Genomic DNA, 14578 nt, shown 5'->3' on the forward strand with positions numbered 1-14578 from the left:
TACTGGGTCAGACCATTGCTCCATCAAGCCAGGTATCCTGTCTTCTGAGAGTGGCCAATGCCAGATGCCCCAGAGGGAATGGACAGAACAGGTAATCATCAAGGTTATGTCTACACTAGCCCCCACCTTTCGAAAGGGGGATGCTACTGAGACACTTCAGAATATGCTAATAAGATGCTGCAATGAATATGCAGCGCCTCATCAGCATAATGGCAGCTGCAGCATGTTGAAACTGCCACCTTTGATCATGTGTGGCTCGTCTACATGGGCTCCTTTTCGAAAGGACCCCACACACTTCAAAATCCCCTTATTCCTACTTGGGGGGATGCAAGCTGGGGCGATGGGGCAGCCTCCCAGCCCCCTGTGGCTGTGGTCTGCTCCAGTGTGATGGGGCACCTTCCCGACAATGCACCTGTGGAGACAGAAGGGAAAGGGGAATGGCCCGTTAGTGCTGGGTCCCAATCCTGGGGGCGTTGTGGGGGGGGCCCACCCCACCCCACCCCACCCCCCTGCTACCCAATGACCCCTGAGCTCTATGGGATCCCAGGTGACCAGAGGTTCCCACTTGGCAAGGGTCGTCCTGTGTTCTCTCCCCCTAACTCCTCCCCAAACCTGTGGACTGTGGGACTGTTCCAGGGGCAGTTCCCTGGTGACATCCCACTTGTCCCATATGTGCCAGCTGCAATATCCCAGGGCTCGGGCAATGGTTGGTTGCAGGAGGCTCTGCTGGGTGTCCCAGAGGGGTGGGAGATGACGAGGGTCCCATTGCTGGATCCCTTGTCATTGCCCTCAGTCTCAGTCAGCTGCTCCCTGCAAAGGGTGCTCATGGTGCCGGGGGGGTCCATCTCATCCTCACTGTCCTCGGGCGGGGGGGCGGGGGGGACTGGCTGCGTCCACCAGATGCTCTGGGGTGGCTGCCTCCCTCGGCCCCAGAAGTCTGTCCAGCTCCTGGTAGTGGGAGCAATGGACGGGCCGTGCCCTGACCAGCTGGCAGCATCATGGGCCTTGATGTAGGTCTGCCTCAGTTCCTTAACTTTTATCCACACACTGCTGCCAGTGCAGTTGGGGTGGCCTTGGGTGGTGAGGCCACTGGCCAGCCAGTCAAAGGCCTCGGCATTTCTTTGGCAGGTGCTCTTTTGGTGAAGGACCTCCTCCTCCCCCCACAGAGCAAAGAGGTCCTTCAGCTCATCCTCAGTCCAGAAGAGTCTGCTCCTGGCACAGCCTTTGCCCAGGCACTGTGAGCCCTCGGACTCCTCATCCAGGGCCTCGGGCGGGGGGAGCAGGGGGGTCCTGGCATGCCACCATGGTGGCCAGAGGGTGTAGATGTGGGCTGCTGCTTTGAGCAGGGGCAGTCCAAGTGGGAGCTCGTGCTGCTGCCCCTGCTTGTGGCACAGTCTCAGCTTCCTGCCTGGGGTTGCCAGGGAGCTGTTTCCTTTAAGGTGGCCAACAGGGACCATAGAGCCCTGCCTGGGCTGGCCAGAGTGTCTCTGTCCTCCGGGGGCGCCGCCTCTTGGCAGACTCCTTACTTCAGTGTAAGGAGTGCAGAGTGTCTACACACATTTAACTTCAAAGTAAGCCACTACTCCATTCCCAGGAATGGAGTAGTGACTTCGAAGTTATCCTCCCTTACTTCGAAGTTAACTTGAAAGTAAGGGAAAATGTGTATAGACACTCCGCATGCTACTTCAAAGTTAACTTCAAAGCAAGTTTGTAGTGTTGACGCAGCCATGGTGAATTGCATGGCAGATGCAAAGGTAGCAGTCCTCTCAAGTCATCTAAACAAACTTACATGTAGTGATGACTCGTGGTTGTGGAACATGTGAGTACCAATGACATAAGAAAAAGAGGACTGAGGATCTAGAGACCAAGTTTAGTCTACTAGATGAGAGATTCAAGCCCAGGACCTCCATGATAGGAGGTCTAAATACTCTAAACTCTAACCACCAGAAGCTGGGACTGGACAACAGGGCAAGGATCATTTGTTAAACTGCCATTCATTTATTCATTCTCTGTGAACCACCTGGCATTGGGCACTGTTGGAACACAAGATGCAGGACTAGATGGACCATTGGTCTGACCGGCTATGGCTATTCTTATACTCTTAAGAGAGAAAGGCCATGGCTCTGATATTAAATGATGTTATTGCTTCTGTTAAGTGTGGGCAATCTACTTGATGCTGTCTTGTCCAGCTTTGATATTTAAGCAGCTTAAGAAGTCTCACGCCAATGATACATTGTAAAGCACGTTGAACTCCCATTCTTTTCCATAGGACTGTCCTGCCCTCCTGTATTTCAGAATGATTCAGGTGGCAATGATCATTTCCCAATATGACTTTGTTTTGATACATGAAAGTAGCTCAAGCCCTTGGGTATATCTGTGCTCCCAAAAATCACCAGTGGTGACAAGTCAATGAGCCTGGGTCTACAGACTCTAGCCTGCCAGGCTCACAGTGCAATGGTAAAATAGCTGTGTAGATGTTCCCATGCAGCCTGCATTTGGGATTCTCAAACCAGGTGATACGGTGGAACTCGGAGCTTCAGCCCAAACCCATACATCTGCATGGATATTTTTAGCCCTATAACACAAGCTACATGAACCAATCAGAACTAAGCACTTGAACCCAAGTTTAATGGGTTTGGTGATCTACTGCTTAGCTCCACCAAAATTCTGGAGTTGTTGTGATTGTGCTGTCACCTTTATTAGATAAAGTGAAGCTCCATTTAGGAGTCAGGAACCAAAGTCTCTTGCAATTCATTTTGCCTGGAGGAAACCATTCTAGTCATTAATCTGCATGTGTCTCTACTCTGTTTTAATCTGCTGTCTTATGAGACTTATAAAAGAAATCCAGGCAGATCAGATTGGGGAATTTTGACATCTTTAGCTTTGTGTACTCATGACAGCTGTAGGTTCAGTGCTAACGTGGACACTGAAGTGTCTTTCTTGCTGCTGTTTTTTAAAATTGCCTATGAAACAAAAATATATAAATCCTCATCTCAGAAGGTTTAGTGTCCACATACATCACATCTTTGGAGCTGGGAGGCAAGATACAGTATGCTTCGCTTTATAAATTAGAACCAAGAAGTCACAGCACATAAGGGATTAAGGGTTAAAAATTATAAATGAAGTCCTACAAATGACTTACATTCTTTGAGTTACTTTACATAAAATACAACCTATGCAGAACACTTCTATATACTCAGTCATTCTTGGGAGGCATAAGTTCAATTTTCTAGTCTGAAACCACAAGTTCCTCCCAGTTAATAGCCAGAGGAAGGGAAACAGATAGTTGTACTTTGCCTGTAATGTGCCGTAATCCAACAGCAGATGTGTCTATATCCCAGCACTTGCTCCTACAAACCTATGCCACAGACTTTCAACAGAAGTCTATTATATAGCTTTTATGTTTAAGCACATGATAAAGGATGACATGGGACATTGCCTCATGTCAGGTCACTTCTAGCCAGTGCCTTTATTGTGAAAAAGGAGTGGGGTGAGAGGAGCCAGTACTCAGGTGGCTCCCTGCCCCTAACCCCCAGCCAATCCCATCGCTGGGGCAGACTGTCTGGCACAAAGAAGCACTGCTTCTAGCTATGTCGTATCATATGATCCAGCATAGGTTAACATAATTTACCAGGGTTAGGTCTTGCTCACTGTGAACACACGGAGCAATTATCAGCCACTCTCACCTATGAGTTACTGGTAGGTCATTTGCCACATTTCTAATTTAAAAGATTTATAGGCCACCATCATCCTACAGGCGCCGTCGATGGTGATGGCAAAAATTGCCCTGAAATGAAAGATTCTCCAATTATATCAACTAGCTGACAACCAGAAAGAAAGTGTAGTATGAATAGACGCAGAGAAATTATGGTGAGGCATACAATATAAGAATCTAATTTAAAAAAATCAAATGTAGTCTATTTTAATTTTGACAGTACCAAAAGTTGGTAGGTAATTTATAGATAGCTTCGAATGAGGTCCTGTCGATGGTCATAGGATTTTAAAAAGCAAAAATTTCATTATTTCACCTCTTTAAATCTGAAATTTCGCAGTTTTCTAGTTGCAGTGATATTGACCCAGAAAGCAGTTGGGGGTCACAGGACTAAAAGGAGGTGTCGCGGAACTGCCACCCTTTCTTCTGTGCTGCCGCTAGCAACAGCAGGGCCTTCAGAACTGGGCATCTGGAACATGGCAGCTGCTGGGCAGAAGGCCAACTCTGAAGGCAGCACTGTTGCTAGGACCAGCACAGAAATAAAGATGGTACAGTGTTATCACCCTTCCCTTAAAGAGCTGGGCCTCAATCAGCAGCTGAGGCTCTCTGTCTGCCCAGCACTGAAAGCAACATCACAGAAGTAAAGATAAAATGATACGGTGTTGCCACTGTTGTTTTCCACATTTGTTAGTGGAGCCACTGAAGTCAACTCTCATTAATTCAGTAGGGCTAGAACAGTCATCTTCAGTGAAACTGTGAAGAGCTTGTAACCTAAAGATAAACCCAAATGATCCCTTGTTTGATTAAGCAACTTCCAGCTGAATAGTGTCCCTATACACAAAACAAGTGAAAAACTACATATCAGCATATAGCGCATCCATTATATTCTACTTTATTTAAATATCATTCCTGAAGCATGAAAAAGTTTGCTAACTATATAATTTAAGGAGGATGTACTTATGATCGTTTTGCCCAGTGACTAAAGCATTTGGCACTTACTTACACAATGTTTGTTCAGTTTTACTGTATTTGTATCTATGATCAAATAAATGCTACTGATGGCCTCCAGTATTTTAACCACTCATGTCACTTCACCCTGTTCAGAGCTGGTACACACAATACAGTGGTAAAAATACTGGTTGTACCTTGTCTACATAGCACTCCCACCATTGCTATGACATATGGAACAGAAGGTATGGGAAGTGTTTATCAGTAATTGATGTCCATATCTATAAGGGTACTGTGAGGGGAATTAGTCATGTTTGCTACTTTCAGTGTACATTTCAAAGGCACAAAAGGCTTTCTATACAAACTTCAGATTTACTGTGGAACAACAATTACGTTAGCATTCCCACTATTGCTATCACCAGTAAAACTGTACCATTTTTGCAATAGGAGGAAAGAAAAACCTACGTTAGGTGCAGGCATACACACTTGGAGTCAGTTATAAAGGGGCTAAGATTTGCTTAATTCATGATTTCTTCCCTTTGAGGGTTATGTTTGGGCCAAGTCCTTTTCACTTTCCTCTTGCAAATAGATCCATGAAGTCAGTACATGGACTGTGTAAGATGAGCAAGGTTTTGCTTCTAATACATACTAAAAATGTAAAAAATAATTCACATCCAGTGGACTAAACTCTGTGCATTTGCTATCTTTGTGTAACCCGGTGAGGTTGGCTGTAATTGTCACAATTGAGGCTGGGCAGAGAGAGCAATTTGTGGCACAGTTTGACATGTGTATGCCTTGCACAGAGCTTCAGTGATGATGGAAAAGACAATCCCACTCACCTGTTTATATTTGTTACTTAGAAATGACTGGGATCCTCCTGACCGAAAAGTAGATACACGCAAATTCCGTTCGGAACCAAGAAGTATTTTTGAATATGAGCCGGGGAAGTCATCAATTCTTGAACACGAAAGACCGGTAAGAGGTGTATATGAAATGTATTCACATAACAAAAGGCCTAGCAGGAGTTAAATTTTGCCTATTGTTTTAACTGCTAGTTAATATTGAATGTCTATTTTCGTATTTGGAGTTTGGTCAGCTCCTTTGGCAGCTCTGCCTTGATCCTGGACGGTTGTGTAGATAATTTGGGATGGTTTGGCTTAACTTGTTCAATCCATTTAGCTCCTTTGCATTAAAAATAAATCAAGAAATCACTGTGAGAAATTAAACTCCTTTTAGGTTTCACACGTTAGATGTAAATTCATGGAAACTACATGTTGTAATTTTAATGAGTATCCGGCACTCAATTTGTCACCTGTTTATAATAATTTTATCAATACATATAATCAGCACGTTATACACACAAATGTGGTGGCATGCCACAAGATAGATCAGAATAAAATCTTACAGTGTGATCAGGATATGTGCCTAATGGTATCATCTCAAGAACATTGGCTGCCTGTACACTAACTTGTGACTAAAAATCTTTATTGCCGTTTTCTGAGCCATATGTCTGCAGTTGTATCCTCATGAGCATGTCTAATAAGGCTGAAGTCTAATGCTCACAAAATGATCACTAATCTAAATTTCTGTGTACTGAGAAGGCATATGCAGCCAGCTCTTCCACTGTACCCTGATCGTGTTCCAATACCCCATCATTTAGAAGATCGCTGCATGTCATGTTATCTTTTTTCTGTGAGATGGAATGGTCGATGAAGTCATGCATTTAAGAGGGAGTTTGTGTAGTTCTTATCCATAGTATTTTTATATATGCATTCAGAGAGCTCATTTTATTAATCTAAAAATATATTGCATGCATGAACTGTGGCATATGGAGAATGTAAACACTATGTTAAAGAGAATTGCACTGATGAATCTGTTGCATTATATTTTTCTATGGTTTATATAATAATATGAGTTTAGTTAACTAGCTTCTGTAGCAAGCTGTGTGATTCTATGAAATAGGGAACTTAACAAAATTCAGACTTTCTTTCAAAGGGGAATATATTTCAGCATAGGCCACTCAAACAGACTGACCTAATTAATCATTCTAACGATTTACTGAAATTTTCCTGATTTATAAGCATTAGTAGTTATTGTCTAATTGAATTTACAAACAGTTCTGTGAAAAAGTAATTATATTTTTGCAGAATGATTTTTTTCTCTCAGTAGCTGTATTACAGATGTCATTTGCCACCCTTTTCAATAACAAACAAGTTTCTGCAAGTGAGTGGTGGTAGTCTTAAGGTAAACATTGTTTTTTGAAAATTATGGGGCTATTCCATGGGAGGATACACATCGCTGATAAATTTAGGCTTTCTGATATGAAAAATAAATAACATGAGTAATTCGTACTGGATTTGCAATGCTAAGATATGTGATAATCAACTTTAAAGAAGCAATATGAGGAAATAAGTTGTGGTTTTGTTTTTATTTTTTGCTAAGACTATTTGACTATTGTTAGAGATTTCTTAGGCAAATAAAATTAACTTTTCCAATAGAAGTTTTCTAATTGGCTGGAGATCACTCGAGGCCTAATCCTGCAACTTTCTCTTCTACAAATAATCTTTACTCACTCATAGACTATTTTCAGTGAACTATTCCACAAGGTTGCAAAATCAGAAATGGCTGATTATTTACAGGCAATCATCTCTTTGTAGAGCAAGAATTTGCAAAGTATGAAAGTATAACTTCAGTCCAAATAAATCCAGGGAGGGGAGTGTTTCAGTACTATGTATTTCAGTTTTCAAAATGCTACTGAGGAATTTATGCAAAATATGATACCAAATCACAGTGTACTGCCCCTTAAGAGGGCTTCTTTTTGAGCAGATTCTAAATCCATTAACATGAAGCTAAACTATTGAGATAATATCATCTTAGAAATTTTCAGTGAGTAACTGCTATTGATTATAAATATTAAATTACATGAAGTAATATGTTGATTTTCTGGCAGAATTACAATATTATTGGAGGAAGGAAAGGCAGTTTGAAGTATATTATATATTTGGATTGAATTAAAGCATTGTATACTGTAGTCATTAAATCTTACATGACACATTCTCTTTAAAACTGACTAAAAGGATAGACAAAGTGAAATGATACATGGCAGTGTCAAGGTAAGAAAGAGTAGAAGTCTGTTAAACTCTATGATAGGTTCAGTATTATCCAATATCTTCCTCAGTGGTCTAGAAGAGGAAGTGAACAACATGCTATTAAAATTCTCGAAGGATACTAAGTTGTGACTGTTCCAAAGAGACCTAGGCCGTGTCTACACGTGCCCCAAATTTCGAAATGGCCACGCAAATGGCCATTTCGAAGTTTACTAATGAAGCACTGAAATGCATATTCAGCGCTTCATTAGCATGCGGGCGGCAGCTAATCCCATGGGAATAAGGGGACTTCGAAGTAGGCGGGGTCCTTTCGAAAAGGAGCCCCATCTGGACGAGATGCGCGGCAGCAAGCCGCGTCAATTTCAAAGCGCCGCTGCCGCCCGCATGCTAATGAAGCGCTGAATATGCATTTCAGCGCTTCATTAGTAAACTTCGAAATGGCCATTTGCGTGGCCATTTCAAAGTTTGGGGCACGTGTAGACGTAGCCCTACAGAGATCAAAAACGTAAGAATTAATCACAAAATTAGATGCATCCTGGAAAAATACAAACTAATATGTGTGCAGATAAATAATTCAAAACCCATGTACTGAACAGTAGGGAGCAGCCTGGGAAAAAGTCATTTTGAAAAAGATTTATTAGTGATACTAGATGGCAAAATCGTGTCTGATTGGTTATGTGCTTTGGATACAAAAAGGCCAATGCAATTTAAAGCTGCACCATCTCACATGGAGCAGCTTCGCAGTCACAAAGCAGGGAGGTAATACAAGGTGATCGGACTCTGCTGTGACATACCTGGCATGTTGATTTTAAAGGTAGGCACACTACAAGAAAGATATTGACAAAGCTGAGTGAGTTCATGGAACAGCAACAAAAATGTTCAGTGATTGGAAAGGATTGGCTTATGTATAAAGCTAAATAACTGAATATGCATAGTTTGGTAATAGACTATTTAGGATGTCTACCAATACTGAAAAGTATAAACCATGAAAAGGAAGAGGAATTATTTAGGATGCTACTATAGAGACTGTAGCTAGGAGAAAGAGGATGATTTTAAAAAAATACAATTTAGACTACATTTTAGGACAAGCATCTTAAAAATGAGATGTATTCGACTATAGTATAGTTTCCCAGCAGAGGAAGTGGGAGCTAAATATCAGGTAAAGTAATATTGGATTCAGTAGCCTAAACAGTACATAGAATTATGACTTTTGCATTTAAAATAGGATAGCAAATTACTATTTAATACTTTGGATTTATCTGGCACAAACTTAAAATTTTGTTCTATTCCAAGTTCATCCTTTTCTATTTGGCAAATATATTTTTCAAAGTTTCTGATGGAACTAAGGATGATATTCTTTGCTTATTTGTTCACCAGCATCACTTTGTTTGCCAATTCTAGGACCATTGTCTTAGGCTGCATCTACTATTAAGTCAACAAAGAAAGTTTTGGTAGTCCTATGAAAAAGATGCTTATAATGTTTTTTAATGTGACAAGAGGTAGATTCTCAATAGGTATTAAAGGCACATTATAGGAGAGTAATCATCACCACAGTCTGACAATTTTACATTGTTAATTTCAAGTCTGAACTTTTTTTACACTGGGCCAATGTTGTAGTTGTTTCAAATGCAATGCACAAGGACTACTTACTCTTAATAAGGACAGAAATACAAGGTATTGCTTTATGTCCTTCAGCAAGGAGTCGGTAGTAAACTTTTTTTTTCCCTGTGTGGAGAAATTCGGAGCTGTTTTTAAACCAGCATGGTGATGTGATTAGTTCTAACTTTACAAGCTTGTAATTGGAACACAGAAAATCAGTGTTTGTATTGGGATGGCACTTTGTATCAACAAGGAAATATTATTTTAAATTCCTTCATGCTGGAATTAGAAATTCAGCTCTCTAGCATGTTAAAGAGACATGTTGTTGTCAGAAAAACACAAGAATTAACCAATTTGTAATGGACCTGGAGCTAAAACAACTATAACAAAACAAGTAGAAAAACCAGTTCCTTTTAGGGACCAATTGAGACAAAGTCATGATAAACATGCTGGTCATATTTCTAAAGAGACTTCAACCTTGCCCCTGGATAGCTATCCACAGAATATTGGATTTTTGCACAACAAAATTGGGTCAGTAACCATTTAACTACACACTTTGCACATGTACATGAGGTTTGTGTTTGTAAATCCATGATTATATAGATCAAAGTTATCCAGGTGAAATTCCAAGTGAAAATATAGAAACCACTTTTGAAAATGCAGTCAATTTTCCAGTCATTTCTCCTGTTTCAAACACACTGATAGAATTGCTGAATACTCTTTGTGAAGGACACAAGAACAGTCTTCCCAAACATGTTGTGGGAGAAATTCTCAACCTGCCATACGAAATTAAAAATTTATTAGTTGTGTAAGTTACAGTGTAAGGTAGAGGAACTTTGTCCATGTTAACTATAAAGTCATAAAGGGAATAGCCCCTTCTAGGATTTACATGTTCATAAGACATCTGGATGTGTTCAAAATGGTTTAGGAGATAAAGCCAAATTTTCTTGTATCAAAACATATTTGCCTCTGTAAGAATCATAATGAGAAAAACAAAGGAAAAAATCTGTTCAGCAGAGGGGTACTAATAGCCATGTGAAAGCAAGTGGCTTTATATGATTCCAACACATGAAATGCAGGATGTATTTTAAGATGTCCATTTTCAAAGCCCCGAATGGACTTTTCAGAAAAACAGTTCCTCTTACAGTAAGTGGGAGTCATGTGGTTAAAGCTCTGTTCAATACTTGAAGAGAGGCAGAACTCAGCTTCCAGCAAGATCACTATGATAGCTGTAAAAAAACTTATAATTGCATCAGCTGTAGTTGCACCATGTCCTTTTGATTAAATTTGCATGCCCTCTGCTGCTGAATGTGGATACAAAACAAAACAATGTGTCTTCTCCCCATCGCGAGAGCCTCTGACTGTTGTAGTTCTTTGTATACTCATGTTATGCTTTGAGAGATATTTTATAAGGATGCTAAATAATTCAAAGAGTGAGAAACTCCAGACAAATGTGTCATTTCCAGCTTTCTCTAAATAAGCAGAAATACCGCTTTTTATTTGTTTTTAAATCATTAGCCAAGACATTTAGGAAGGCAAATAAAAAAGGTAAAGCTTTGGTCTCCACCTCAATCTCTGCTGGCTAATCTGGAGGCTTGTAAGCGCATAGAAGCCCATCCATGATGCTGCTTTGAGCTACCTTATGGGCTCCAAACTGCCCTCTCAGCCCTGTTTCAGGAGATACTGCATGGAACCCAGGTGTCTGACTAATCCATCTCCCTTTTTCTGTACGGAACAGCGGTTCTTACTTTACTGATATACCTGGAAAAGTTGTTATCTTGGGGACACTGATTCACTGTAGGTTGATTCTGTGATTTCCCAAGCCAAATGGGGGGGGGAAGGATAGCTCAGTGGTTTGAGCATTGACCTGCTAAACCCAGGGTTGTGAGCTCAGTCTTTGAGGGGTCCATTTAGGGGTCTGGGGCAAATAGATAAAAAAAAAAACTGTCAGGGATGGTGCTTGGCCCTGCTGTGAATGCAGGCACCTGGACTCTATGACCTCCCTTCCAGCTTGGTGAGATAGGTGTGTGTGTGTGTGTGTGTGTGTGTGTGTGTGTGTGTGTATGTATACACACACACACAATGGTTAGACTACTCCATATGTCAAAGCAAAATGCCCTCCTTGTTATAAAAATCTCCATAAAGTACAGAGAGAATACACTTCTCTCTTCAGAGTTAAATGTAGTGTAACTCAGGGCTTGTCTGTGCCATGAGGTAATGTGCATTACAGAAATTTATTTTTTAAAACACACTAACATGTTGTTCATGAATTGGTCCACATAGACCTCCCTCTTTGGGATAAAGGTTCCCTACTGCACTTAATGTAGTACCGTTTCAAAGAGCACTGTGTTAGTGCACCAGCAGGAGCTACGTGACCCAATTAATGCACAGTATGTTGGTGCACTTTAGCAGTCATACTTCTTCAGAGCTCTTTACCCATGGGAATGGGACTAACCAGTATTGTTTTTACCTTGTTTCCCAGGTTACCTAGTTCAGAATCAGGGTGTTTCAAAAAGGTTTGAACAAATAGATTAGTCCAGAGATTGTAATCTGAAGAATAGGCTCCACTACTGATTAGGTCTCTGCATTCATGATTTTAAATGTTTTTCTTTTTACTGTCTTTATCTCTCTTCAGTTTTATATAGTAGGCTTCTGTAGTCTGAGTTCTTCTAAAATATACATACTTAATTCAAGACTAATAAATTAGCAAATCTGGACTGGGCAATACACGAAGCCAAATTCAATGTCATTTTTCTTTTAAAGTCTTGGAAATATGTTGTATTGAATCACAGCAGATTGCCAATGGTAATATTGAACTATAAATACAGAGATGAAGGACGGTCTTATGTCTGGAGTAGGGGTATGACTCATGAGAAGTCATTTCCTTCTCTGGTATGTGATACAGGCAAATAATTTATCTCTGTTCCCCATCCATAAAACTGAAATAATGTTTCTCCGACATCTGAAGTCTGCTGTGAGGATAGGGCCAGGGGGTCTTGAGTGCACCAGCCCAGGTGGTGATCTGTTGTAATTAAATCAACCCCTTTGAGATTCTGCTAGAAAATGCACTGAGCTATTTAATTACAGTAAATGGTCAAAACCTCAGTGTTATTTTTATAAGGTTAAAGTACTATGGTTAGGGTACTCAGACACCCTGCTTTGGCCCTGTCTGAGCCTTCCTGACCCTTTTGATCAAAGTGGGCATTTATCCCAGTCACTCTTGTCGACTTGATCAGTTGACAAGAGCAAACAGGACAAATGTCCCTTTTGTCAAACCAGCAGGTGTGGAGGAAAGTGCAGGGTGTTAGAAGCATGAGCAGTGATGCCAGCCCATGCAGGGGGGAGACAGAGTTTAGATAGAGGGTACACAGGGCTTGAGTTGGCAGCGATGCTGGCTGTAGCCTTGTAGGCAAGGAAGGGGCTCAGGAAAGTAGCAATGCCCACACTCACACTCACACGCATACACTTGCACATGCGCGCATGCACACACACACACACATACGCACAGAAACTGGACAAGTGGCTGGGAAAAACCCTGCAGGTGGGTGCAGGCTAGTCCCATGCAATGTCTCATTATCTCTTCAGGAAATATTATCACCTTGACTGTTCCCCAGAATGTCATACCAAGACATTGGCTCCAGCTTGACTCAGGGCTATGTTCCCTACTGAATCACCAACATTATTCTTCAGGCAGACACTGGCTTAGCTAGTTTATGAGACAGGGATAGTTTATGAAACTGGAATACTACATAGCTACACTTTACTGCATTTTTAAATACAATCTTATGACTTTAAAAATAAGGGAATTTGTATTCCAGGGACTTTAAATGAAGGCAAACATTCTGCTTTTGTGCTACATGGCAGTTTACTTCAGGCTGTGCAAAAGCATTTAATAACCTTTGGAATGCAATTTTAAAAAAAACCATTGAAATAAAGTAATTATCCCACGGGAGCTGCCAGTGTTCGGGACAGTTGTTTTTTTTTTATGCTGGACCATGAATTCTGTCACTTATTTTACTGTTAATTTGCACTTTCCTTTATGATATTTTAAACAACTGGTATGTGTGGAACAGAGTCCCATTCTATGCTAGTCCACAGGGGCTATGAGGCAGTACAGCCTCAAGCCATAGAGCTTGGTTCTTTAGCACTAGCTGTAGTAGCTCATATATTTAACTTCAGAGACCCTCAGGTCAATCCCAGATGTTTTAGCAAGATGGCAGCATGCTTAGCATAATTTGTAATTGTTCCCATTTTTTACTGCAAAACATGAACATTTTCAGGTAAAAAATAATTAAATCAAAATATCTGAATTAGACAAGAGATTTTAAACAACCAAAAGCACTCAGAAGCTGCAATTACTAATATGATATGTTTCAAATGAGATGATTTAAACAATGGTGGTTTCATTACATTGGCTGAAATGGCTTTTTAACAAATCATGCATGCATGATGAATAGTGCTTATTGGTGCAGTGTGCTTACCTTCAGGTTGAAAAGATACAGAACTAATATGCCTACTTTTGTAAGAATGGCTGAAAGCAATGTTGCTAAAACTGTATATCTATCTACAGTAGGTCAGTTTGGGCACTTTTTTGTACACACTAAAGAAGAAAACAGATTTAAATGTTTTCTTAGCAAAGAGCCTTTATATGCTGGCAGTAAGTGTACTGAACAAAACGGTATGGACAAAGCAACCAGCCATTACGTTTGTTCAATAATTATGCTCCTTTCCTTTACAGGACACAATAGGTTTTAGAGCCTAATTGCTCATGCTGCCAAAGATAATACTCAGCTTTAAAAAAAAAATATTTGTAAAGTTCTTGATGTTTTTCATATTCAGTGTAGCAGTGAGTGTGGAAGAGAGAGCTGAAAAAGGAGGCATTTTAAAACAACTAGTCTGTAACCGCTCTTGAGCAAAAACATGTTCCATATGGCATCCCATCTTCATTCTTTGGATTTTATTTCATTCCCTGCCCCCCCCGCCCCCGGTTATTTGTTTTGTGTGTGCGTGGTGTTAATGTGACATGACATTTCCAGCACTTTGCTCAGTGTGTGCCTTTTCCTTCCCTTTTCCTTCACAACGGCTCCAGACTGATCTCATAAACCCAGATGCCATAGATTTAGAAAATGAACCCTGGTATAAATTCTTTTCAGAACTGGAGTTTGGATGTCCGGTAAGTGAGGATAGAATATTAATATCTAAACATTGGGAT

General features: G+C 40.7%; 1 protein-coding gene across 27 annotated transcripts in view; it reads left to right on the top strand.

Moving 5' to 3' along the window:
• SORBS2 (sorbin and SH3 domain containing 2) overlaps window positions 1-14578 on the top strand; it is a 238661-nt gene that overhangs the window by 155988 nt on the left and 68095 nt on the right. For 18 of the 27 annotated variants that reach the window (XM_074992898.1, XM_074992900.1, XM_074992905.1 and 15 more), the window contains 2 exons: window positions 5521-5635; window positions 14456-14539. In XM_074992898.1, the coding sequence (XP_074848999.1) occupies window positions 5521-5635; window positions 14456-14539 (199 nt within the window). The remainder of the gene's footprint in view (window positions 1-5520; window positions 5636-14455; window positions 14540-14578) is intronic. The other 9 variants (XM_074992899.1, XM_074992903.1, XM_074992916.1 and 6 more) reach the window with 1 other exon arrangement.

Source organism: Carettochelys insculpta, chromosome 4, assembly GCF_033958435.1.
Source record: "Carettochelys insculpta isolate YL-2023 chromosome 4, ASM3395843v1, whole genome shotgun sequence".
Lineage (NCBI taxonomy): Eukaryota > Metazoa > Chordata > Testudines > Carettochelyidae > Carettochelys > Carettochelys insculpta.